Source organism: Centropristis striata, chromosome 19, assembly GCF_030273125.1.
Source record: "Centropristis striata isolate RG_2023a ecotype Rhode Island chromosome 19, C.striata_1.0, whole genome shotgun sequence".
In the NCBI taxonomy this organism is placed as follows: domain Eukaryota; kingdom Metazoa; phylum Chordata; class Actinopteri; order Perciformes; family Serranidae; genus Centropristis; species Centropristis striata.
Window position 1 is genome coordinate 33031596 of NC_081535.1, and position 25607 is coordinate 33057202.

General features: G+C 36.2%; 1 protein-coding gene across 1 annotated transcript; it reads right to left on the reverse strand.

Annotated features, from left to right (window-relative positions):
* Nucleotides 1-236: 236 nt before the first annotated feature.
* brap (BRCA1 associated protein) lies at nt 237-24780 on the reverse strand. Its single transcript, XM_059358408.1, has 13 exons — nt 24382-24780; nt 21798-21959; nt 19515-19746; nt 18331-18520; nt 17158-17271; nt 15625-15773; nt 15055-15130; nt 13722-13860; nt 10898-11007; nt 10732-10821; nt 10542-10645; nt 8612-8751; nt 237-3599 (listed from the first exon to the last, which is right to left on the reverse strand). Exons 1-13 carry the CDS (start codon nt 24458-24460, stop codon nt 3382-3384), a joined length of 1803 nt encoding a protein of 600 aa, XP_059214391.1. The 5' UTR covers nt 24461-24780; the 3' UTR covers nt 237-3381.
* Between the last annotated feature and the right edge of the window lie 827 nt (nt 24781-25607).

Below are 25607 nucleotides of genomic sequence, written 5' to 3' on the forward strand. Positions count from 1 at the left end.
TTTACCTTTTATTATTGTTTACTGTCATCTTGTTTTGTTTAACACTAAAATAAAGTTACTGTATAATAATTAAAATAAAAAGAGAAGCACATTTTTTCCCAGCCTAATATATGTCCAAATCCTCAAATATAATTTAAAAATTAAAAAACATAATTTTAATTTTTTTTTAAATTTATTTTTTATTTTACAATTGATAAACAAAATTATTTTAATTTTTTTTAAACCAGAAAAATTAAAAACAATCAATGGATTGACTTGTTGAATTTTTGCAGCTCTAATTCTCGCCATGTATCAAATAAATTATGAAGAAACTACAGCTGTGAAATAAAAACACAGGAGTGAAAAGTACCAGATAGTTTTTACTGAAATGTTGTCGAGGATAAAGTAGCAAAAAATGGTTCAGTATTCACTAAATGCTGCTTCAGGTCGGTGGAGGAGTGATCAGAAATATAATAAAGACTCATTTCATTTCTCATCCAAATCATGATTCATATTTGTACAATTTATCAGCTACTTCCCATATTATTTCAGGTACTTCCTGGTGAGGGTCATGTTAAAGGGTAAACTACTTCCTGCTTCCTGTCACCAGCTTCTCTCCCTCCGTATTCAAACACAATAAACTGCACAAATAGCAAAAAAACACTCAAGTTTCTCCTCTGTTTGTTGTCCTGAGTCGTGTTCAGTGTCTGCAAACCATTGAGATGTAATGTTGGAACAAAGGATTTTACTTCAGGAAAATATAATTTAGCTTCATACAGAAACATTCATTTACCGGCTTCTCTTTCTCACATGGCGATCTTTTACAGAAACATAAAGACTCTTACAGGTTGTTAAACTGGGAACAAATAAATACAGCTCATGACCAGAATAGATTCTCTCCAAACAACAGAATATATTTACATCAAACAGATGTTGAATATATTTGGAAAACACAAACAAGAGTCGTCTTTAACCCTTTATCAGGCGAAGAACCTTATTTGGTAACTTCAGCTGATATCCAAAATAAAAAATAAAAATATTTTGAGAAAAAAGTTGCAAATTTACTAGATTAAAGTGGCAGATCTACAAGAAAAAAAGTTGCAGATTTAAGAGATTTATAGAAGCAAATCTGCGTGGAAAAAAGTCACAGATTTATGAGAAAGAAGTGGGAAAAAAGTAACTTTTCTCGCAGATTCACCACTTTAAATCTCTTAAATCTGCGACTTTTTTTCTTGTAGATTTGCCACTTTAATCTAGTAAATTTGCAACTTTTTTCTCGACCCCATTTTGATATCCACTGAAGTTACCAAATATAGTTCTTAGTCTGATCCAGGTTTAAGGATGAATTCACACCAAATCAGGCGATGCAGCGACGCTAGTGCAGCTGTGTCTTTAAACTCTCCTGTCCACCCGAATAAAAATGACTTTTTAATTGCATGTTTACGTTTATGTTGTGTTTTAGCCACATGCTAAATATTTTCAGAAACTAGAAGATGTCATTTTTTAAAATTAAACCTCATACGTGCAATTTGGCTTCACACTTCTTCTGCTTTGGCTCAAAAACATTTCTTGGTCAAACCCTTCCCCCAAGTATGCACGTGGGTTTTAGAAGGTGCATCAAATCACATAATTAACTTTTACCTCTAGTAGCACAAGTATATATATATATATATATATGTATATCACAATTATAGTTTTCCGTCAAAGAGTTTTTATGGTCTCGACATTTCTGACTTCACTTGAAGGCAGCTACACTGACTTCACAGCAGCTAGACTGGCTTGGTTTGGAGAGTGATGCAGGAAAAATGTACTTACATTTTCACAAAATGACCCTAACAAGCATTTATGTAATCAGCAGTTGTACAGTCTCCTAAGCAGTTGGGGCAGATTTTTTTGTTTTTTTGTCCTCAAAGCTTTTAAATGTTCAGCAAGAGATGAAACGAAACGAAAGATTACTCTTATTATCATTTAATCTGCTGATTTTTTTCTATATTAATGTTAGAAAATACTGAAAAAGGTCCGTCCCAGTTTCCAAGGCGATCTCTTTGACATATTGTTTTTGTTTTGTCAGTCCAAACAGAGTGAATTTAACAAATTCACATATAAAACAGAGAAAAAACAGCAAGTCTTTATATCTAAAAGGCTAAAAATGTAGCCACAGTTGTGCAGCAAAACTCAAAACTCACCTGTCCACCCAAACAAAAATTACTCTTTATTTGCAAGAACTGATTAGGTTTACGTTGTGTTTTAGCAACATGCTAAATATTGTCAGAAACTAGAAAATGTCATCTTTTAAATTAAGCCTTATACGTGCATTTTGGCTTCACATTTCTTCTGCTTTGGCTCAAAAACATTTTTTTGGTAAAACCCTTCCCCCACGTATGCACGTGGGTTTTAAGAGGTTAAATGATTTATGCAACATCATGTTGTGAACTAGATGACTTTTGAGATTACTAGTATTTATGAGCTTGACGTGTCTAACTGCACCTGAAGGCAGCTTCACTCATTTCCCAGCAGCCAGACAAGAAACGATGGAGGGACTTTCGTGCTGCAGCTTGTTCACATCATTGTTGTCGAAATTCTCCTGAAGCAGATGAGTGAAAGTGCTTGTGTTTTGTTATTTTATCTTATAGTTTTTGAAACTTTCTCACCAAAGTTGTTTTTTCGGTCCCCATCCCACGGCAGCAGGAGACTAGGTCTGCAGCTAAAGATTATTAGTCATTATCTATTTATTTGCAGATATTTTGTTTAAATTGGTGAATAAAATGTTAGAAAGTAGTGAAAACGTGTATCTCTGTTCCTCAAAGTTCTTGTGAGGCCTTAAATTTCAGTTTAATACGATATAAAACAGAGAAAAGAAGGAAATCTCCTTATTTTAAAAGGCTGAAATCAAGATTTTCTGAGTTTACTTGGCTAATTGTTGCAGTATATAGTAACAGTAAAGAGGCAGTGATGTTGACTGGACTCTCTCAATGCTGCAAGCATGCCATCAGGCTGCAATTTTCCATAAACATTTAGTGTATTCTAACTTTTCTGCCTTTTTTTCCTGATGCATTAATTCCCGGCACCCCCTGAGGCTCTAACTGCTGCAGCTCACACACACGAACTCACTCTAATGCATGTGAGGACCTGTATTTTCACCGCACACGGCCCGATTTGGTGTGAACGCAGCCTTCAGTCCTCACACATGTTCCACTATTGTTCCCGTAGAAACTACATGAAGGTAAGTTGGGGAACTGTGCAGGTATATATCATCACTATTTAAATCTGTCTTGGTAAAGTGGAGCGTCAAGTCTTCATCCGTCCTCCGAGTGCTTTCTGGTGATGCAGACACAAAAAGACAAAGCTGGCCGTGTGTCCACAGCGAGAGGCAGCGACAGTTTCTACCATGTTCCAGTGGTTCTACTTCCTCTTCCTGCCCCGGCCTCTCCTGCCTCGGCCGGAGGACGGCCCGGCTCCGGCGGCGTCTGACGGGCTGGCCCCGATGTTGATCTGTCCTTCCTGGATCTCACTGCGAGCCTCCGGAGGAAGGTGTTCGATCTGCTGCTGCGCCTCCAGATAGAACATGACGTCTCTCAGCTGCTCCTGCAGCTCCGCTATCGTCCCGTCCTTACATTCACCTAGAGCAGGAAATATAGGACTTTATTGACCTTATTTAGAGGAAAACCACTGTGCAGCAGGTGAGTAAGAGCAGGTGAGTAAGACTAAAAAATATGAACTTTGTCCAAGGTGTAAGATCACTACAGGGAGTCTTATCCATATGTTTTGGGATTGTGTAAATTTGAAACACTTTTGGGATCATATTCTGGTTGCACTCAAGGGCATCACAGGGATTGAGATTCCTCACTCACCAAGATTGATATTTCTAGGGGATTTATCTGTTTTACCCACTAACAAGAAAATGAAAACACGTTTTATTAGACTATCCCTAATTGCTGGAAATAAATGTATTGCCATAAGTCCACCCACTGTCTCAATGTGGCTTAAGGAAGTTGCATCATACATGGCCTCTGAAAAAATTATGTTCAATGTGAAAAAGAAACTCCATCTTTTTGAAAAATGCTGGAGTGACTTTAAAACATATGTGGAGTTAACTAGTTGAGTACTGTCAATGGTGTAGCGGTAGTTGTTGGTTGTTACCACACCTGTAAGACCAAGCCAATATCATGACCTTTGTTGAATGTAATTTACTGTGCTTTGAACTTTGAACTTTGTTTATATTTTTTATGGTTTTAATTTATTTTTCTATTATTTACTTCTGTATTGTATTTATCTATCATCTACTTTACTATTACTGTTATTATTATCCTTTTTATTGTTATTATTATTTTATTTATTTATTTTTCATTATTATTATTAGGGATTAAGGCAAGAGTTGGCCTTTGGGGCCTGATTTGGGAGGGGGGTGGGTTTGGATGGAATTTGAAGTTCTACTGCCATTACTGATGCTGTAAACTGTATGAAAAAATGTTATTAAATAAATTGTTTAAAAAAAAGATTGAGTAAATATAAAAAGAGTCTCTGCTTCACATAACTCAAACATGTTAAACCTTTGTTATATATTCACAGCTGTGTCAACTTCCTGTCTGTACAAGACACTGAAATAAACATTTAGACATAAAATATTGGCAAAGCTGCACAAAAAGTGAAGAAACCCAACCTATGGCGCAATCAACATCATAATAGGAAATTATAAATAAAATGGTGATAAAATGACACATGATTGATTTTCTTTCTTTCTTTTCCTAAATTGTATGCGTTTCTTTTTGATTATGCAAATGAGAGGACTGTCATATGAAATTAAAGTGTTGTGGGGTTTAATGGAATGGGAGAAAAAAAACCCTCTTGTGTTTTTATGATTTCAGTCATTATAAGAGTTATTCTGCACAATATATTGTTTGAGTTGTTCCCACTTCTAGCCATGATTGTGCTGATTCAATAAAGCTGAGGCTGCCGTACTTATTTAGATTTATACAGATTGTACAGTACAGGCCAAAAGTTTGGACACACCTTCTCATTCAATGCATTTCCTTTATTTTCATGACTATTTACATTGTAAATTCATCAAAACTATTAATGAACACATGTGGAATTATGTACTTAACAAAAAAGTGTGAAATAACTGAAAACATGTCTTATATTCTAGTAAGCAAAGGGTGGTTACTTTGAGGAATCTAAAATACAAGACATGTTTTCAGTTAATTCACACTTTTTTTGTTAAGTACATAATTCCATATGTGTTCATTCATAGTTTTGATGCCTTCAGTGAGAATCTACAATGTCAATAGTCATGAAAATAAAGAAAAACGCATTGAATGAGAAGGTGTGTGTCCAAACTTTTGGCCTGTACTGTATATAGATTGTATATATTGCAGTGAATCACAAGGCCAGTGAGGAAAAAGGTGGAATAGCAACATAAAATGCTCTAAAAACACTTGGTTGTTCAGAGGGTCAACCTTTAAAATCCCTCTGATCAAAACAAGTGAAAAGGAAGTGTGTGTGTTCTTAGTGAGGACCGGAACACGTTTTTAACCAACAGAGTGAGGACATTTTTGCAAAGTGAGGACATTTCGGCCGGTCCTTACTTCCTTAAAGGCTTTTTTGAGATTTACGACTTTGTTTTAAGGGTTAAAGGTTACATGATAATGATCATTAACTGAAACTGTATTGTGTGGTTACAAAACTAACTGAAATTATAGTGAAAATGTTCTTCGTTTTTATCTTTTTCATACTTTTTTCATACATAATGAAGATGGATCAGACAAAGGAAATAAAGGCAAAATTTACTGTGACCTCTTTTAATCTCCCACCCAACAAATACCCCATTACAAAAAACTAAAACTAATAAAAACTAAACTAAAAGTAAAGCATTTCACTCTAAAAAACTAACTAAAACTAACTGAATTTGAAAACAAAAATTCACAAAAAAATTAAAACTGAAACTAATGAAAAATCCAAAACTGTTATAACCTTAGCAGGGAATTCACTGTTCCAATGAGGGTCCTCACAAAGATAGAAGAACAAGAATGTGTGTGTGTGTGTGTGTGTGTGTGTGTGTGTGTGTGTGTTTGTCTTCATATAGTTGTGAGGACCAACCCATGGCAGAATACCAACATTGTGAGGACATTTGTAGTTGTGAGGACATTTTTTCCAGTCCTCACAAAGAAAATGCCAGGATAGCCTCTAAAGGCCTTAATTAATCATCTGTATGAATTTCAGGGAAGGTCCTAACAGAGATGGTAAACCCTGAAATGTGTGTGTTGGGCTAGGGGAAGTGGTGGTCCTCACAACTACACAAAGACATGTATGTGTGTGTGTGTGTGTGTGTGTCTTCTCAACATAAACAGAGCACACATGCGAAGGGGAGCATTTGTTTAAACAATCCTCATCCTCCGAGCTGAACGCTGAAGTAAAAATACAGGTATGTCTAAACTTTAGAGCAAAAATTTCCATCCAGACCTCCAAGCTGACATTTACACTGGCCTGAAGGCAAAGAGGCTAAATGTCAGCGTGTACGTCCTCCCAATGCTGCTGCTGTGATGTTCCCGTATCCCAAACACACACAAAAAGGGCTTGTTATTAACTGTCACTATGTAAAATATGTCTTTGACTTTTACTTCTTGTGTGATGAGGATCAGCAGCAGGTTTATCTACCTGCTGAATGTGCTCCAGCTGTTATTTGTTTATGATTTGCAAATGTAACCGTATGATGAGGAAGTACTCTCAGAGATTAAAAAAACACACCCTGAATGAGTTACATCCAAGGATTCGACACGTTCCTGCTGCTCTGGATTCTTTAGTCTAATATTAACTTTGGTTAAGATCCAAGAAAGGAGCAGCTTTTTTAATTAATTTTAATTATGCAGAGATATCTCAAGATGTTTCAGCAATCAACTCCTCTAAAGTGAAACATGGGATGACACCAGTTTGTCTCTTTTTTTGTATTAAATAAACTTTCCTTCATGAATATAACTCATCAGTATTTTCATCATGCAAGAGAGATTTTTGACAATGTAGATTTGAGGAATAAGAACACAAGCCACCACTGGAATCTAATTCTACAAGTAGTTTAACACTAATAATATTCATGTAGCTGAATCTTCATGTGCAACTGTGCAGAAAAACTGGGTTTGAAGAGAATAAACACACATGCAAAAAAAAATTGGATATTTGGATGAAGTAGTTGCCAGGTTTTACAGGCTACACTTTAACGTGTCAGCTCCAATAAACATTTAGATAAAGATATGGGACCGGACTCAAATCAGCACATATCAGATATTTAAAAGGCTCCGATGGGGCGGAAAAAAACTTGATCAGGACATTCGTAGTGTTGCGTGCTACCGTGAAGATATATTATGGTAATATATTCTATTTTATTCAAATATTTTGTAAAGTCAAAGAAATATCCCAGTTCCCTTTTGACGTTTTAGACTTTTCCCTTTTACTAATTTTATTTTCATAATTCCTTTTCACCTATTTATTTAAATGCATTTCATTGTTCATTTTAAAATTGTATTTATTTCTGCATTATGTCCCCCTTGTATTTTCCACTAGATTTATTTCTGTATGATTTTTTTTATTTCTTTCTTTTCCTAAATTGTATGCGTTTCTTTTTGATTATGCAAATGAGAGGACTGTCATATGAAATTAAAGTGTTGTGGGGTTTAATGGATAAAACTATCATAAAAAAATGATAGATAGAGATAGATAGATAGATAGATAGATAGATAGATAGATAGATAGATAGATAGATAGATAGATAGATAGATAGATAGATAGATAGATAGATAGATAGATAGATAGATAGATAGATAGATAGATAGATAGATAGATAGATCTGTTATTTATTTTACTTGATTTTATTTACTTTTACTTTTGTTTTTTGTTTGATTGTTGTAATTTTAAGTCTTGCAAAAGTGTATTTATTGTTGTTTATTTTTGTTTTTATTCATTTTTAAAATCAATTTGGCTGTGTATAGATAGAGAGATAGAGATAGATAGATAGATCGATAGATCGATAGATAGATCGATAGATAGATCGAACGATAGATAGATAGAACGATGATAGATAGATAGAACGATGATAGATAGATAGAACGATGATAGATAGATAGATAGATAGAACGATGATAGATAGATAGATAGATAGAACGATGATAGATAGATAGATAGATAGAACGATGATAGATAGATAGATAGATAGATAGATAGATAGATAGATAGATAGATAGATAGATAGATAGATAGATAGATAGATAGATAGATAGATAGATAGATAGATAGATAGATAGATAGATAGATAGATAGATAGATAGATAGATAGATAGATAGATAGATAGATAGATAGATAGATAGATAGATAGATAGATAGATAGATAGATACTTTATTTATCCCAAGCTGGGAAATTACAGTGTAATAACAAAAATACTAGTTAATGGTTGTTTCTTTTGCTTGTTGTGAACCTGAAAAAGACTCTAAAATGTTTCTGTCTGCATCATTTTTTTCCAAGAATGAAGTATCAACATCCTTTGGATCATCTTCTACCATAATGGATGCCGATAAGCCAGCATGCAGTAAAATAACTCAAAGTTATTTCAGAAATGATGAGTGTTTCTCCTGCTGCTCGCTCACCGCTCTCTTTTCCTTTGCGCTCCTCCTCAGCCAGCTGGCTCTGCAGCTGCACCTGATTGGCTCTCAGGCAGCGGTTCATCTCCTGCTCCTCCTTCAGCTCCTGGCTCAGCTTCACCACCCGACTGCTCAGCTGAGTGCACCTGAGCACACACACACACACACACACACACACACACACACACACAGAATGAGCTCCTTCACACTCTCTTAATGTAAAGCCTTCAATTAAAACTAGACTTCTTGATTTCAACTTATCTTTTATTTCTGCAGCTCTGGCTTCAATAGAACATTTTAACACCATCATTCTCGACTTGTCATGACAAGAAAAGCACAGGTGGAACTAATCGTTTTAATGATGCGAGCTGGAAATGACACTCCTAATTAATGTCATTATTTAAAGCCGTGCTTTTACGGTTTTGACATTTTCAAATCTATTACTGCACAGAAATACTTATAAATGATAAAAATAAATTAAATCCCATTGACTCCATCTTAAGTTGAGTGATGCTGCATCTTAATTATGTGAGTGGAACATTTTTAATGATAGCTGAGAAAGTATTTGAGCTGGTTTAGTTTCTTTCTTGTGTTTGTTGATTGTACTTCCTGTCTATCCAGTTTTATCTAATTTTAACAGTCTGTTGTCTGGGCTTAGAAAAAGCTAATTTCCAGTTAAAAAAACCCTGAGAAGTATTAGTGGTTCACAGATGATGCATCCGTGTGAAATAGGATTGAGACCCTGGTTTTTCCAGGGATCAACAAAAGGCTATAAAATATGTATATGATATGTAAAACTCGAAAATTTCCTCTTGGGAAATTCTGAAAGGGCCACGGGGGCTACTGCCGGTGTGTGTACACTATGATGAGATTCTATGCCCTTTAACCTCAAAATATGTGTGTGTGTGTGTGTGTGTGTGAGAAACGTGTATCTGGAGGAGTGTGCGTGCTTACGTGCGCATTTGTGTGTGTGTGTGTAGCGAAAAAGTTACCTGTGTGTGTGTGTGTGTGTGTGTGTATCTGTAACTGTAATCACATCAAAGATCAAAGGCAATCAGATCAAATCAATCAACAGAATGAACTGACACCTGAATGTTCCAGCAGAGTGACAGCAGAGGTGGTCAGACTGGAATTTCTGGCCTCGAACAGAAAGCATTTTTGGCAAAACCATTATACCTATCATTGATCCGACTTCACTTTGAGCGTCCTGAATTCTTCTTGAACGTCTACATATGGGGTTTTTTTTTCAGAAAAATGAAAAAATAGCTTTGTTAAAGCGATCTAAAAAACTGTTCCATCTCCCTTTTTCAGAAATCTTCCTACGTTTTTAATACGGGAGCCAATGAGGCTGTTGGTGGTGTTGGTGGAGCATCTATGCGTCCTACGCCCAAACTATAACTCTGACAGCTTTACCAGAGGATTGTGAGGGAGAAGACTAATTTTCCTACGTTTCTATGTATAAATTATTTCTGTAGAGTGGAATTTGCGGCCTGGAGCGCAGTTTTCAAATTTATTTTCTGACAGTTTTTTCTCTCCCTCTACACTCTGGCGATGATGTCACACACTGTGACACGAACATTCCATGCAATACACACCCATTATAATCTCAGAATTTCTCCAAAAATGATCATGGTCATTGAACAGGGATTGATAAAAAACTATATGACCTATCGAAACGTGGATTAATACACCGATACACAAGACTTGTGTCTACTGTTTAAAGTTTAAATGGAGTCTCTAGGTGAAATTATGCTGGAGAAGTAGACGTTTGAAAATCTCCAATTATTGTTCTTTTTCGCTCATTTTTTTTGGCCGTCCCATTCATTTCAATGTATATATATGTATATGTATATATATATATAAATAAAAACTACAAAAAACTACAATTGGGACACTAATTAAACAAAAGAAACGTTTCAGTTTTCTCTTCACCTACTTTTTCTCCATGCTCTGCTTGTCTTTGCTTATTTCTCCAAAGCGCTGCTCCAAGTTATCACAGCGCTCCAGCGTCTCCTTAAATTTAGCCTTCATGTTGTTTATCTGGAAGAGTTAAAGGACACATATCAGCACACGAGGATCATAACTCACTAAACCAATCAAAGACTTAAAGCGTGTCATGTTTGTACCTCCTCGGCCGTCTCCTTCTCCAGGTGAACAATCTTGTTCTCCCAGTAAATCCTCTGAGACTCCAGCTGGCTGGTCAGCAGGTACGAGTACTGCACACAGGGGGAATTAATTACAACGTTTCTGTGTTGATTCAGCAAACAAAGCAACAAAAAGTAAAACTCTTACCTCTAGTTGGAGAGCATCGATCTTCTCGGCGTGGCAGGTGTCTCCCTCACACTCATACTGCACCATCTTCCCGTCAGTCTTACTCGCCACCAGCCGATGAACGTAGTTATCTAGAAGGGTAATAAAACATAAAAAACAGAATTTAACTATTTTTCTATTTGATTAGAGCTAAAACAACCAATTATTATAAAGAAAAGTGATTGTTTTGGCCACTTATTCAAGCAAAAATGATCCTCAGACTTGAAGATTTCCTGCTTTTCTCTGTTTAACTGTCTAACAAAACGAGAAATCTGAGAAAATATGATATATTATTGTACATTAAGCCAGTAGTTCTCAACATTTTTGAGTCGCGACCCCCAATTTAATATGCATGTTGTCCGCGACCCCCGCTCACTGAACAGAATCCCACACGCACAGTTCAGATCACCCAAAAAAGAAACAAAATGACCAAAAAAAGGAAACAAAATGACCAAAAAAAGACACAAATTGACCACAAAATGATCAAAAAAGACACGAAATGACCAGAAGACACAAAATGACCAAAAAAAGACACAAAATGACCAAAAAAAGAAACAAAATGACCAAAAAAAAGACACAAAATGACCAAAAAAGACACAAAATGACTAAAAGAAGACACAAAATTACCAAAAAAAGGAAACAAAATTACCAAAAAAAGACACAAATTGACCAAATAACACACACAATGACCAAAAAAAAGACATTAAGTGACCAAAAAGACTAAAACACATCAACACATGAACACTTTAACACAGTGGAGACAGAGCTGACTTCCAAAATGATTTTGCGACCCCCAGAAATCATCTCGCGACCCCAATTGGGGTCCCGACCCCAAGGTTGAGAATAGCTGCATTAAGCTACGGAACATTACATGAATTAAAAATTAGCCCCACTTTTACCAGCTGCAACATCTAAGTCAAATGTACATTCATCTATTGATTATTATACAGTCCTCACTATCTATATCTACATATTTGGATACTTTAACTTGTAACAGAGTATTTCTGCAGGATAGTATTGCTACTTTTACTGAAGTAAATAATTATTTTAATTCTTCTATCTCTGCAAATTCATTATTAAAACTTTAGAAAGTTATGAATAAAATCATTTTTTTTAAAAGTATCTGCTTCCCTCTAGTGGCCAAAATTGATTAAAGCAGCTAAGATAGCCATAAATAATTTTTTCCCAAAGTTTAGCTGTGTTTTAATACCATAACTACCATACTAGAAAAACATCATATGTCTCAATACAGTCTGTGGCCTAGAGGTTACTTTATTGAAGGTTTGGACAAATAAACTCAAATTCATATGAAAGCCACGGGTATAAGCTCTCAAATACTTTTTGAATTTCATTTTTATCTGCTACAGAGGCTGAAAAATCTATTATTTAGTAGGTGTTGAATTTCCAGAAAAACTTCAGGTTTTAGGGGGTCATTTGAAAATCGCCCATAGGTTTTCCAGGCATTTTTTTTCTAGGTGCTTTAGGCCTTAATGGGTTAATAAAGTAATCTTCTTCTTCTATTATTGTCTTCCTCTGGACAGCATTTATATATGAGCCAGGGGGTCAGAGTTTCAGGTCGCAGGTTTTGATGAAGTAGTATGTCCCAATTGTATGTATGCAACAGTAAATACTTTGTAAGGGCTGCTGGAGGACAAACTAGAAGCTAAAAAAAACCTAAAAACTGGAACCAACAATGTGCCTCTTCACATCAAGGTTATAACAGTTTTGGATTTTTCATTAGTTTTAGTTTTAATTTTGTTGTGAATTCTTGTTTTCAAATTCAGTTAGTTTTTAGAGTGAGTTTTTTAGTTTTTAGTTTTTGAAAATGCTTAGTTTTAGTTTAGTTTTTATTAGTTTTAATGTTAGTTTTAGTTTTTTTTTTTGCGTGATTCAAAGAGGTCATAATAAATGTTTCCTTTATTTCCTTTGGTTTATCATCTCAGCCCCAATAAGGTTATTAACTCTTACAGTTCTGGGTGTTTTGACTTTTGGTTCTAGTGTAAACATCCCAGTCTCAGTACACATATTTACCATGTGTTGCATGTTCAAATAGAAACACTGAATTATGAATGAAAAAAGTTGACAAAAACCAAAACTAAGGACATTTTCACAATAATTTTAGTTAGTTTTGTTACCACACGATACAGTTTCAGTTAGTTATAGTTTTTTTAAAAACTGTAGTTTTCATTTTTATTTCAGTTAACGAAAATGTTTTTTCAATTCTAGTTTTCATTATTTTGTTAACTATAATAACCTTACTTCACAAAATGTAAACTTCAAATTGCATTCACATAAACTTCTTCAGCTGACTAATCTTTGTCACTGTAATAATTTCAGTCTATTCATATTATGTATATTTTATCACTGTGACAAGCAGAGAAACCAACTAGGGCTGGGAATGTATAATGTTGTCATACATACATTGTGTGGTATAACTTGTTCTGTTTCAGGTTTTCTAACAGGCTCTACTGGAGTCCTGCAGTTGATGTAACAGCCAGTCAGCAGAGGCTGCTTATTGTTATAAAACATGACTATGTCAGTTTAAAAAGAACTGTATGGCAAAAATGGGCAGAATGAGGCAAAAGGAACCCTGGATGGCAGCTCTCGCTCCCCTTTCTTCTTCCAAAGCTCTTATGTAACACTGAGAGCAGAAACAGAATAATTCTAGCTATTTACTCTCCAACAGCATGGATACCCTGACCCTTCACACACTCACACTCACACACACACACACACACACACACACACACACACACACACACACACACACACACACACACACACACCAACCCAACAGGCTGAGTACCTCCTGCGTAGTCCCAGACGCGGTGGTTGGTGAGCTGCATGGCGTACGTATGCTGCGTTTCCTCAAAGTGTTTGTAGGCATGCCGGCTGACGTAGCGACCGCAGCCGATGTGCCCGCAGATCAGACAAATCCACAGATTCTACAGAGACGAGAGGAGAAAAGGTTCAATCAACACCTTAAACCTGAGAAATTGAGATTTATGTTACGAGGCTCCCCAGATAACTTTGAGAATACCTGGAAACCATTTATGGATTACATTGAAACCAAGCTTTAAACTTCCCACTTTCCTGTACGTATCTCCAGACCAAGCCTGCAATATGTGACTACAGTTATTTATTTAAGCCATTATAGAAATTATATATTAAAAAAAAGCCCTGAACTGCCTGTCTGTCTGAGTCTGTATGTTTTTTTTTTCCTTTCTGATTGAAGTGTCTGTTGTTTGTTGAATGGCTGTCTTGTTTTATTGTTTGAAAAGAAAAATCCAATAAAAATAATTAAAAAAAAGAAAAGGTTTAATCAAAAACAAACATTAAAGTGAATTAAAATAAAATCCAGTACAAGACACAGAGCTACAGCGACTGATACCAACTCAACTTTCAAGGAGGTTTACTTGAACTTAAAATATAATGTCTGAAATAAAAATGTAAAAAAGCAATTAAGATTCAAGTTGCCTATCAATTTAGATATAAGTATGTCCTTGTAAGAGTATTGTGATAGAGTTTAAATGCTTTTGCAAGGATGTGATTTTGATTTTATTTATATTATTTTTTTTATTTTTATTTTTTAAAACCATTTCTTTCTTTTTATGTTTTGATGAAAAGACTTGACATGTTTACAAGATGTAGAGCAACATGTATGTGCTGTTTTGTTTTTCTTCAAATAAAAAGTTTAATCACAAAAAAAAGAAATTAAGAAAAAAGAAATAAAACCAAATAAGACCATATGTTGTAACAGACAGAATTTGGTGTAGTTATCATAATATATAGTTTATATTGTTTTCATAAGCGTTGGATGATAAAATTGATAAATACAATAAAATAAAAAATATGATTAATTGCCCAGCCTGACTGTAAGAAACAGAAAATATCGTTGGATTTTCATCATGCAACTCAAAGTGCTCTTTACACAGCCAAATTGATTTAAAAAACGAATAAAAACAAAATTAAACAACAATAAATACACTTTTGCAAGACTTAAAGTTACAACAATCAAACCAAAAAAAAAAGTAAAAGTAAATAAAATCAAGTAAAATAAATAACAGAGTTAAAAACTTTAAAACTAAGGCTTCAACATTATTCTAAATTAAAGAGAAAGTATTTAAGACACAAGTTACCTCCTGCACTCCACACTCAAAGCACTTGTTCTCTTCCACTGGTTCTGGTGTTTGACAGTACCGACACACGGGACACCTGAAAACACAGCACACACATGACTCATCCATTGTTGCCACAGGTGTGTGTGTGTGTGTGTGTGTGTGTCTGGTGCTTTGTGAACCAGAAGAATACATGTAAAGAGGACAAAGACAAACATCACATGAGGTGAAGCCTGGAGAAATAACCAGCGGACTAAGAATCAGGTGATTCTGTCATCAGGGAGAAGCTTCTTTTACATCAGTTTTTTTTTTTTAATTCACACTAAATATCATGAACTGATGCACACATGCTGAAAGAGTGTGACAAACAAAGATCAATCCAAAGCAGATGGAGAGAGGTGCTTTTTGTTGAATTATTGGTCGAAAAGATGTCAGAAATCAGCTGGTTTCTGAGGTAACTTCATGTAGGAAATACAAGACAAGATAGTGTGTGTTTGTGTGTGTGTGTGTGTGTGTGTGTGTGTGTGTGTGTGTGTGTGTGTGTGTGTGTGTGTGTGTGTGTGTGTGTGTGTGTGTGTCTATACAACTCACGAGGCATCCTCCCAGCGCTGGAGACACTGGCTGTGAAAGCTGTGGTTGCAGAGAGTGGTGAGGATGCCGTTAACAGACTCGTCCATCCTCTCCAGGCACACGGTGCACTTTGGCAGCTCCGTCAGCTCCATCACTGGCAGGCTGGCTCCCTGAGGAGGGGGAGGGGGAGGGGGAGGGGGAGGGGGAGGGGGAGGGGGAGGGTGTGTGTGGAGGGGGGAGAGGGTGAGTCAGAGGGAAAAGGGAGGAGATTAGAGAAAGGAAACTATAGCTGTTTGACATTTAGGCCCCGTTTACACCAGGACGCTTGCGGGTAAAAACGACAAAATATTTTATGTGAAGTGCCTTTCGTTTAGACGGTGACGGCGTTTTTGGGGCTTAAAAACGCAAAAATCTGAAACCACCCTCCAAAGTGTAAAAGTTAAATCCTCTCCTCCGTAGCGTGTCGTCTACACTGACAAGACACAAAACTCTGATCTGATCTGCTCACGTCACGTATGTGTTTACGTCACATACATGCTCCAGTACAGGAAATAAACAAACGTGGGATTATTTCCATGGTGGGACCTTCAAGCTGCTCTGGCAGCTCTAATAAACTTACAAGAGTCTTTCCACCAAATGTCCAGGATATGTACAGATAGTATTAGTGAACAGAGAAGGATCTGGGAGACCTGGGAGATCTAGTGATGGTGGAGAACTTTGTGGAAGGAGTAGCTGATGAAAATGTGTGGCGTGAAAACTTCCGCATGCCCAAAGATGCTCTTATGGCTTTAAGTGATGCCGCCTGGCTGCATACAATCCAATTTCACACACTTTTGCGTCACCGTATGCAGCAGATTTCCTCCTGAAAACGCTCGTCTAAACGAGGAATAAAAAGTGAAGACGTGACGCCACTTTTGCGTCTTCTGTTCAGACTGTCCTCGTGTAAACGGAGCCTTAAAGTCTGCAGGTTTTTACTTTAGATTTCACACATTTCTGACAACAATTAATGAAAAGTTCTGCAGACGAACGACTGAACCAACCTGCAACATACAGTTCACACCAGGAAAAATTTAGACTGAAACTAAAAGTAGTGGGAAAAATCTTTTTTTTTTTAACTGAAGTTAAATTAAAACTACAATAAACAATGCAACAAAAAACGAAAATAGAATGTTTGACAAAATCAGCTTTATTTTCTTTTTTTAACTAGTCAATTCCTAAAATAAAAACTGAAATCAAAACCAAAATACAAGATTAAATTTAAAATAAAAGCTAAGCTATTATAACAAATGTTACACACTAGTAGAGGTGAAACACATGATTATTTTAAAGACTTCAACAGTCAAACACCCCAAAGATATAAAGTTCACAGGAATGAAAACAAATATATATAACAGCAGAAAAACCTAACAGTGTCTCATGTCTGCTCGAAAAATTACTTTTTCAATCATCAAAATAACAAAATAATTGCTGATTATTTTAATTTCTGTTGACTAAACCTTTAGTTATACGTTTTTAATAATAAACAGCAGAATGTATTTTTCTATGTGTATTCACCTCGTCAGACCGGATCACCTCGGCCCGCTCCACATACACCAGCTGGCACACGGCATCCTCGATGGAGTTGAACTGGCGTCCGTTACACGCCGTGTAGAAACTGTCTGCGTCGGCCTGAAATAAGAGAGAGGAGAAAAAAAAAGTCTGAAATATAGAGACAAACTTCCACATACAGTACAAAGAGTCCAAAGTCTGAAGCTGCAAACTCACAGTGAGCTTGTTTCACGTCAGAAAACAGTCTGAACGTAGTTATTTAGTAACGTTCTGGGAAGTCCTGTCAGCCTCAACTTCCCTCCAGAACATGAACACAACATTTAAATTATGAAAACTGAAAACTCAGAGCTCAGTTGATCATTATGCAAAGAGAGACAGATGGTCTGAAAACATACATTATGCATTTATTTTAATTTTATTATTAAACTTTAAAAAAACATGTATTTTTAACAGCTGATTTTCTTCACCTTTAAATATAATTCAACTAAAAAAAAACTATTTTAAAAAAATAGATAATAAAATAAAATAACACACACACATATATATACACATTAAACACTATTAAACATGTATTAAATTAATAAAAATAAGTTAGATCAAATATGCTTTAGTGCATTGCCACAAACTCAATCCATTATTTACTGGTTATTATTATTGTTATATATTTTAACTTAGAATACATTTTAAAAATGTAAATAAACAAATATAATAATATATGTATATATATATATATCACAACTAACATCTAAAGATATATTTATTAAAAACAATAAATAAAAATAAATTAGTTGTAGTGCACTGTTACAGCTCAGTCCATAGACGATATTAATGATGATTATTATTATTGATAAATAAATATATAAATATAATTAAAGAAAAAATACATTTTTAAAAAATGTAAAAGAAAGAAAATAAATTATATATAATTTATATGCTGTTATTTCTATATGTCTTTGAGAGCTTGATGGTTAGGGGGATGCATTAAAGTTTAAGTTTGGGCTTTTAAGGACGGACAAAAGTGGAAAAATGTAAAGGAAAAAATGTGCTGGATGTCAAACACAAGAAAAAATGAACAGAATTCTGCACAATTATTGTTTTATCTGGATTATCTTGTTTTCATAATCATTGGAAGCTTTAAAAAATGTAATTTAATATGATTAATCATCCAGCCTTGTTCACCTGTTTACAAAACTTAATCAGAACCATGTACTGGTTCGGGGTGGAGTCCCGGATGATCTTCATGTGCTCCATGACATCATTAAAAGGCGCCAGAAGCTTCATGAGGTCGTGGCTGGTCATGGTGGCGGGGACCGTCAGGATGCACACCATCGCGCTGCGCCTCACATCCTCCGTTAGAGACGTCATTTTACTGCAACAACAACAACAAAAATCATAATTACTAGGGGTGTGCATTGGCACTGCCCTCACAATTCCTTTCGATTACGATTCACCAGGTAACGATTCGATTCAATTCGATTCTACGATGCATCACAATTATACTGCACACAACAAGGGACATTTTTTCGTCAGTCATGAGGCAATACAAGCAGTCAGATAGGCCTAATAACAATAGATTTTATTGGCTGCTATGTGTGTATCATCACTCTCCTGTATCTTTGACATAAATGTCATAAAATAAAATTATTATTATTAATTATCCTTCGCTATGAAACATGCCACCGATCGTGTGATCCTCTTTGCTCTCTCAGAGTTGTGTGGCAACGTTGACACCGGTTGACACTATAGCGACTCGTCAATTCGACGTTAGTGCTATCCCAACTAGCTAGCTATCGCTTGTTTTCATGAGGCAAAAATGTAACGTTAACGAGTCGACTTTAAATAGGCAAATACAATGGTGATTACCTATCAATAGTACTTTCTATAAAAACGTAAATGTTAAGTTCTGTCAAATACTACCACATACTTCAGTCACAACATATCAAAACAGCTCGTCCTGCTAGCTTACCTGTGCTGCATCAACACATGGCTCATTAGAATATTCAAATTAGCCATGTGTTGATGCGCACAAGTCTCGAAGGACAGGGAGTGGGTCGGGTTAGCGTTGTGTTTACTGGAACTTTGACAGGGGCGCAAAGGCCACCTTGGCTGTAAATTGAAAATTTTTTCACAGGGCATCAAGGCCAGAGTGTGGGGCGTCGTGAAATTCCCACCCTGTCCCCCACAACTTTCCACTGGAGGCCAGGAAATAAACATAATCGATAATGGCACTTTGCCGCATCGATACTGAATCGTGCATGCCCCGCATTTCGATGCATCGCCGAATCGATTATTGTTGACACCACTAATAATTACACAGCAGACAAACCCTGAGGGACGGTATAAAGGTGTCAGCTGTGACTCACTTTGTCTTGTAGAGGTGCATGATGCCGTGGATGATCTCCACTGACGGGTTCCCGCTGAAGAAGGAGATCTGGTCGGGCAGCTGCTTGGACGGGGAGTCAGGAGTGGCGCCGGTCGCCTCGCCGTTGTCCTGGGAACCTTCGGTGATCTCCGGACCGCCTGCTTCAGTCTGAGCCGCCTGAGCTTCATTGTCCAGCTCCGATGAACTGCCTGGGTCCTCTCCTCCACCTTTATCTACAGGGGAATATCAGAAATGTTATCATTTGATGCAATTGTCAGATGTGATCAGGTTCATTCTTATGTGACAAGGTCAGCTAATGGTGGTCAGATGATGTCACCATGTCCAAAATCAAATGCCTTAAAGAGAACAGTTATTTATCGTGCTATCAGTTATTGGAATAATTGCCCACTGAATATACGTGAACTGAATAGTAAAGTATCTTTTAATTATTACTTGAGAATGCACTATTTAAATTTGTGAGTAGTGAATTAACATATTTACTGTATGAAAGTGAGAATTAATGTAATAGATATGAATGTAATAACTTATTCGGAATGATTTCTGATGACGTATATAATAATGTCTACAATGTTTAATTGTTAAGTGATTTTTGTTTTGTCTTGTGGACCCCAGGAAGACTAGCTCCTCCCACTTTTGGTGACAGCTAATGGGGATCTTTTTAACAATAAACAATAAACAATAATTTACCATACAGGCTGGCATATTCTTGTTTATTTGAACAAACACCATGACCAACAATATGTTAGTCAGTGTCTCAATACTTTTTGACTTCCCCAAAGTGTCTGTGGCTCCCAGCTGCAAGTACATCGGTTCCTACTGAAGATGTAAATCTTCACGTCACAAATACATAGTTTCATTTCTGAAAAAGTCCATAATTTCTGGTTGGTCCCCAAAAATGTTCTCACTCTCTGGCGACCACAGTTCCACCCAAGAAGGCTGAAACTTTGCCTGAATAGAGGTTAAATGTGTGTGTGAGAAGGTAATTGGCCCGTCACAAAAAGGAGCATTACTTCCAAATGGATTCACAGACGTGCACAAGATTTTGTGGAAAGGTTGATAACGATGAGAACAAGAAACATCTGATTAACAGTTCATGTCAAATGGCAAAAAGTGGGTTTGGCAGTAACAGAAAGAGGCATAACTTCTGACCAGCATGCATCATGGCTCAACTCACCAACTGTTTATCATAGACTCCTATGGGCATCATGTATTTAGCCAAGAGTTGCTGTTTCAGTGGTACTAGTTAGGCTTGTACAATTGAGCAGAGAGTACTTTTTAGCTCTGTTGGTCCCTGGACCTGAAAATAAATCTAATAAATCCTCTTTGTTGGCCACAGTTTTCACCCTAACAAGCTGAGATTTGACATGGAGGTCAAGTGTTTTTGACGTTGTGTGTGTTTGTGAATGCATGAACATGTAGATGCACAAGCAGATGTGGTTGTCTCGTTTTTGTCAAGCTTTGCTTTATTAAAAGATGCTAATTTTTACCGTACAATTGTAATCTGTAACATGAAAAAGATTACAATTGATTTAAAAGAAATGTAAAACAAACTATTTATGACTATTTATTACCATCCATTCATCTACCTGCACTGCTGCTTTACTGTATATATTTCTTTACCTTTTTTTTTTTTTTTCCCTGAGTAAACACTTTATATACACACATCTTATCTGTTCTGTACGGTATCGGTTTAACAATTTACTGGTGGAATACATTTCTGTGCATTACATGCATGGAAATATATATATTTTTTTTAATGCACAGAAGTACAGGTGCATCTCAATATATTAGAATATCATAGAAAAGTTTATAAGCCAGAATCATCAAAATTACAAGAAATACAGGCTTGAAATATTTCACTCCAAAACATACGAGTTTCACTTTCTGAAATATATATATATTTTTTTCAAGGTTATATATATTTTTTTATTGATTCACAGTTGCAGTAAACAGTACAATCGAAGAGACATATTTTCATTTTCTTATATAACCCAACCACTGTATATATTTCTATAACATATTCATTCACTGTATATATCCTATAGCATATTCAATTCATACCTGCACTATATTTATACACTGTGTTCATATGTAAATACCTTGCACTTTACTACTCTGCACTTCTGCTTAGATGCTAAACTACATTTCGTAGTACTTGTACTCTGTTCAATGACAATAAAGTTGAATCTAATCTAATCTAATCCACAAAAAAAGAAATACACATGTAAACAAACACAGGAGGAATGCGTCCTGCGGGTCCTACCTGGGCTGGGCTCAAATGTCTCTATCACCATGTCTCCCATGGCTCTGCTGCCAATGTGCTGGTGCAGCACGGCTGCTCTCTCCAGCTCCGTCTTCCCACTCAGAGAGTGTTTGGCGAGACCGAGAGCTTTCTCCTGCAGCTCCTTCTCGGACATGCCTTCAACTGAGCACAAGACAAAACAAGAGACAGGACAGAGTGTCTGTGAGCTCTAATGGACAAACAGGATCAATGAGCATCTCAATAGAACTGTTATTGTTATTATTCAGATCCTTTGGGCACAATGAGTAAGATTTTCCTGGGAAAAAATGTATAGATTAGACTCTTACAAAAATAATCCCTCTCATTCATCACTTATGACCCACTTGAAGTGTGTGTTGGTGTCTGTATCTGCAGAGACCGGAAGCTGACAAATATATCGTTTGACTGATATTATCGGTCAATATATATATATGGTATCTATCGTACTGGTGTACACGTAATGCACCGATATGTAAACTGTTTACACACTATATATAATGCAGAAAACAATGCTTTGGGTGATTTAGAAATGACTTTAGCCATTAATTTGGTTAGATTTTTTCAATTAAAGCAATTAAATAACAAAAGACGTGTAGTTTTTATATTTATGTAGCTATTTGTTTATTTTTTTAAGTAAGGCACAGCCACCTGACCTTATTTAACTGACCCATTCCTGTTTGCACAGCTCATTCCCTCATTTCTTTATGCTTTAAAACATTTTTTTGTATACTGACTTTTTCCATTCTTCATATTTTCTATGTATGCTGCTGTTTTTATGATTTATGTCATTATAACTGTTATTATGCACAAAGACATTTTTGACTTGTTCCCACTTTTAACCACGATTGTGCTGATTCCATATAGCTGCAGGACTTAAACATTTTATATAGATATAGAAGTATAAGGAGCAAAAAAGGGCCTGAAGCTGCTTGTTGGACTTCAGAGTTGTACAATTAAGAAGTGGGACAATTTCCTCAACATACATACTACGGTTTATCACAAACATAAAGAGAATCAACACATCTGGCGATAAATGGTTTCCACTGGACTATAAGGGGATGAAAAACTAATCTGAAAAGTAACTAAAGCTGTCAGACAATAATAGTGGAGTAATAAGTACAATATTTACCTCTGAAAGTAGACAGTACAGTATTTGAGTGAATGAATTTAGTTACGTTTCACCACTGGGTTACTTCAATAAATAAAGTCTACTTTTACAAACAATCAACTGTCTAACAGTTGACAAAATGATCTTCGGGCTTTAACCCTATAAAGCCTGAACCATGAAATAATTGCCAGAAAATTATTATTTTTTTAAAAACCGAGTGCTTATTAACCTGCTGACGAATTTTAAAAAATAAATAAATTGCATGTATGAATTCTAATTTGTATCATATTTGATACATCAGGTCTTTTTGTGCAATTTGTTGCTCACAGTTTGTTTTTCTTGAACTAACAAAAACATATAAAACCTAAAATTTTTAACCTATTAACCCTCCTGTTGTCCTCGGGTCAAGGAAGGATGAAGAGGGAAGGACGCAAAGGGAAGTAAAAAAGGATGGAGGAAAGAAGGAAGGAAAGAAAGAAGGATGGAGGAAGGAAAGAAGAGAGGAGGAAAAGGAGAAAGAATGGAAAGGAGAGAGAAAGGAAGGAGGATGGAGGAAAGAAAGGGGAGGAGGAGAAGAAAGGAAGGAAAAAATAAAGAAGGAAGGAGGGAGAAAAGGAGGGAGGCAGGAAGGAAAGAGGGCAGAAAGGAGGGAGGAAGGAAGGAAAGAGGGCAGAAAGGAAAGAGGAAGGAAAGAAAGAAAGAAAGAAAGGAGGGAAGGAAAGGGGGGTGAGGGAAAGGAAGAAGGAAGGAGGATAGAGGAAGGAATGGAGGCGGGAGAGATGAAAGAAGGAAGGAAGGAGGAAAGGAGAGGAAATCAGGAGGAAGGAAAGAAGAGAGAAAGGAAAGGAGATAGCGGAAGGAGGAAAGAAAAGAAGGGAAGGAGGGAGGAAAGGAAGGAAAGAAAGAAAGAAAGAAAGAAAGAAAGAAAGAAAGAAAGAAAGAAAGAAAGAAAGAAAGAAAGAAAGGAGGGGCGAGGGAAGGAAAGAAGGAAGGAAGGAGGACAGAAGAGAGGAAGACAGGAGGAAGGAGGAAAGGAAGAATAGTCAAAACAGATTGGGTCAATTTGACCCGGAAGGACGACAGGAGGGTTAAGACTTTGACTTTTCCTTTTTCCTCAAACATGCAAAATACATATTTTTTCTATATAACACAACATCATACATCTGCAGATATGAAGTTTTTTAATGCAGCAATGACTGATCCACTCGTGGAACCTGCATATCATTTTTGCTACATCTGGTATTTTTGTGCAATTTGTTGCTCAGTTTGTTTATCTTCAGCACATGTATACATCAGGTTTTTGATGATGTAGAGGTCTCAAAAATTACTGTATCTAATATGATACACTTGGCTTTATAGGGTTAAACTCTCTTGTCACTGCTTGTTAGCTTCGCGGCTAACTTAACACAAATACAGTGAATTTTACATTTTTTATACCACGAGAGAAACTGAACTCACCAGCGGAGTACTGGAAACCCTGTGGTGAAGGGGACTGGTCGGCTAGTTCCAGACGGATCACAACCAGAGACACACTCATGTGTTATAACATCAAAACACTTTTACAGAGAACAAAACAACCCGGTGACAGCTAGCCTAGCTACAAGCTAATCAGCTAACGGCTAATCACAACTTCCCGTAAAGGCCGTAAAAGCAAAAAAGCCTTTTAGTCCAGTTACACCAGTATGTTAGTTATACTGGGTTTTACTTCGCCCACCACAAACTCAAACATTACATCTGTGTTTTGCTCGCTAAATCACTGTAGCTGTGTCACACTTCAGCGAGCTTCTCTAACTGTGTATTCACAGCTGTTTCTAGCATGCTGCTCTTCTTCGTGTACTATAAAAAGCAATAGTTAAACTTGTTGCTGCCACCTACAGCGCCAACGGTGTACTGCACCTGCTATACTTTTTAATATAAATCAATGAAACTGCTCCGAATATTTAATTGATTTTCCCATTTAAATGATGAAAACTTAATTTATGACAAGGCACCTTTAACTTGGAATATATTGCCTAAAAAAACAGTAAGTACATTTTTATTTTGTGACAGATGATTCTCTAACTGTGTATTCACAGCTGTTTCTAGCATGCTGCTCTTCTTCGTGTACAATAAAAAGCAATAGTTAAACTTGTTGCTGCCACCTACAGCGCCAACGGTGTACTGCACCTGCTATACTTTTTAATAGAAATCAATGAAACTGCTCCAAATATTTAATTGATTTCCCCATTTAAATGATGAAAACCTAATTTATGACAAGGTACCTTTAACTTGGAATACACAGCCTAAAAAACAGTAAGTACATTTTTATTTTGTGACAGATAAGATGATTCTCTAACTGTGTATTCACAGCTGTTTCTAGCATGCTGCTCTTCTTCGTGTACTATAAAAAGCAATAGTTAAACTTGTTGCTGCCACCTACAGCGCCAACGGTGTACTGCACCTGCTATACTTTTTAATATAAATCAATGAAACTGCTCCAAATATTTAATTGATTTCCCCATTTAAATGATGAAAACTTAATTTATGACAAGGCACCTTTAACTTGGAATATATTGCCTAAAAAACAGTACGTATATTTTTATTTTGTGACAGATAAGATGATTCTCTAACTGTGTATTCACAGCTGTTTCTAGCATGCTGCTCTTCTTCGTGTACAATAAAAAGCAATAGTTAAACTTGTTGCT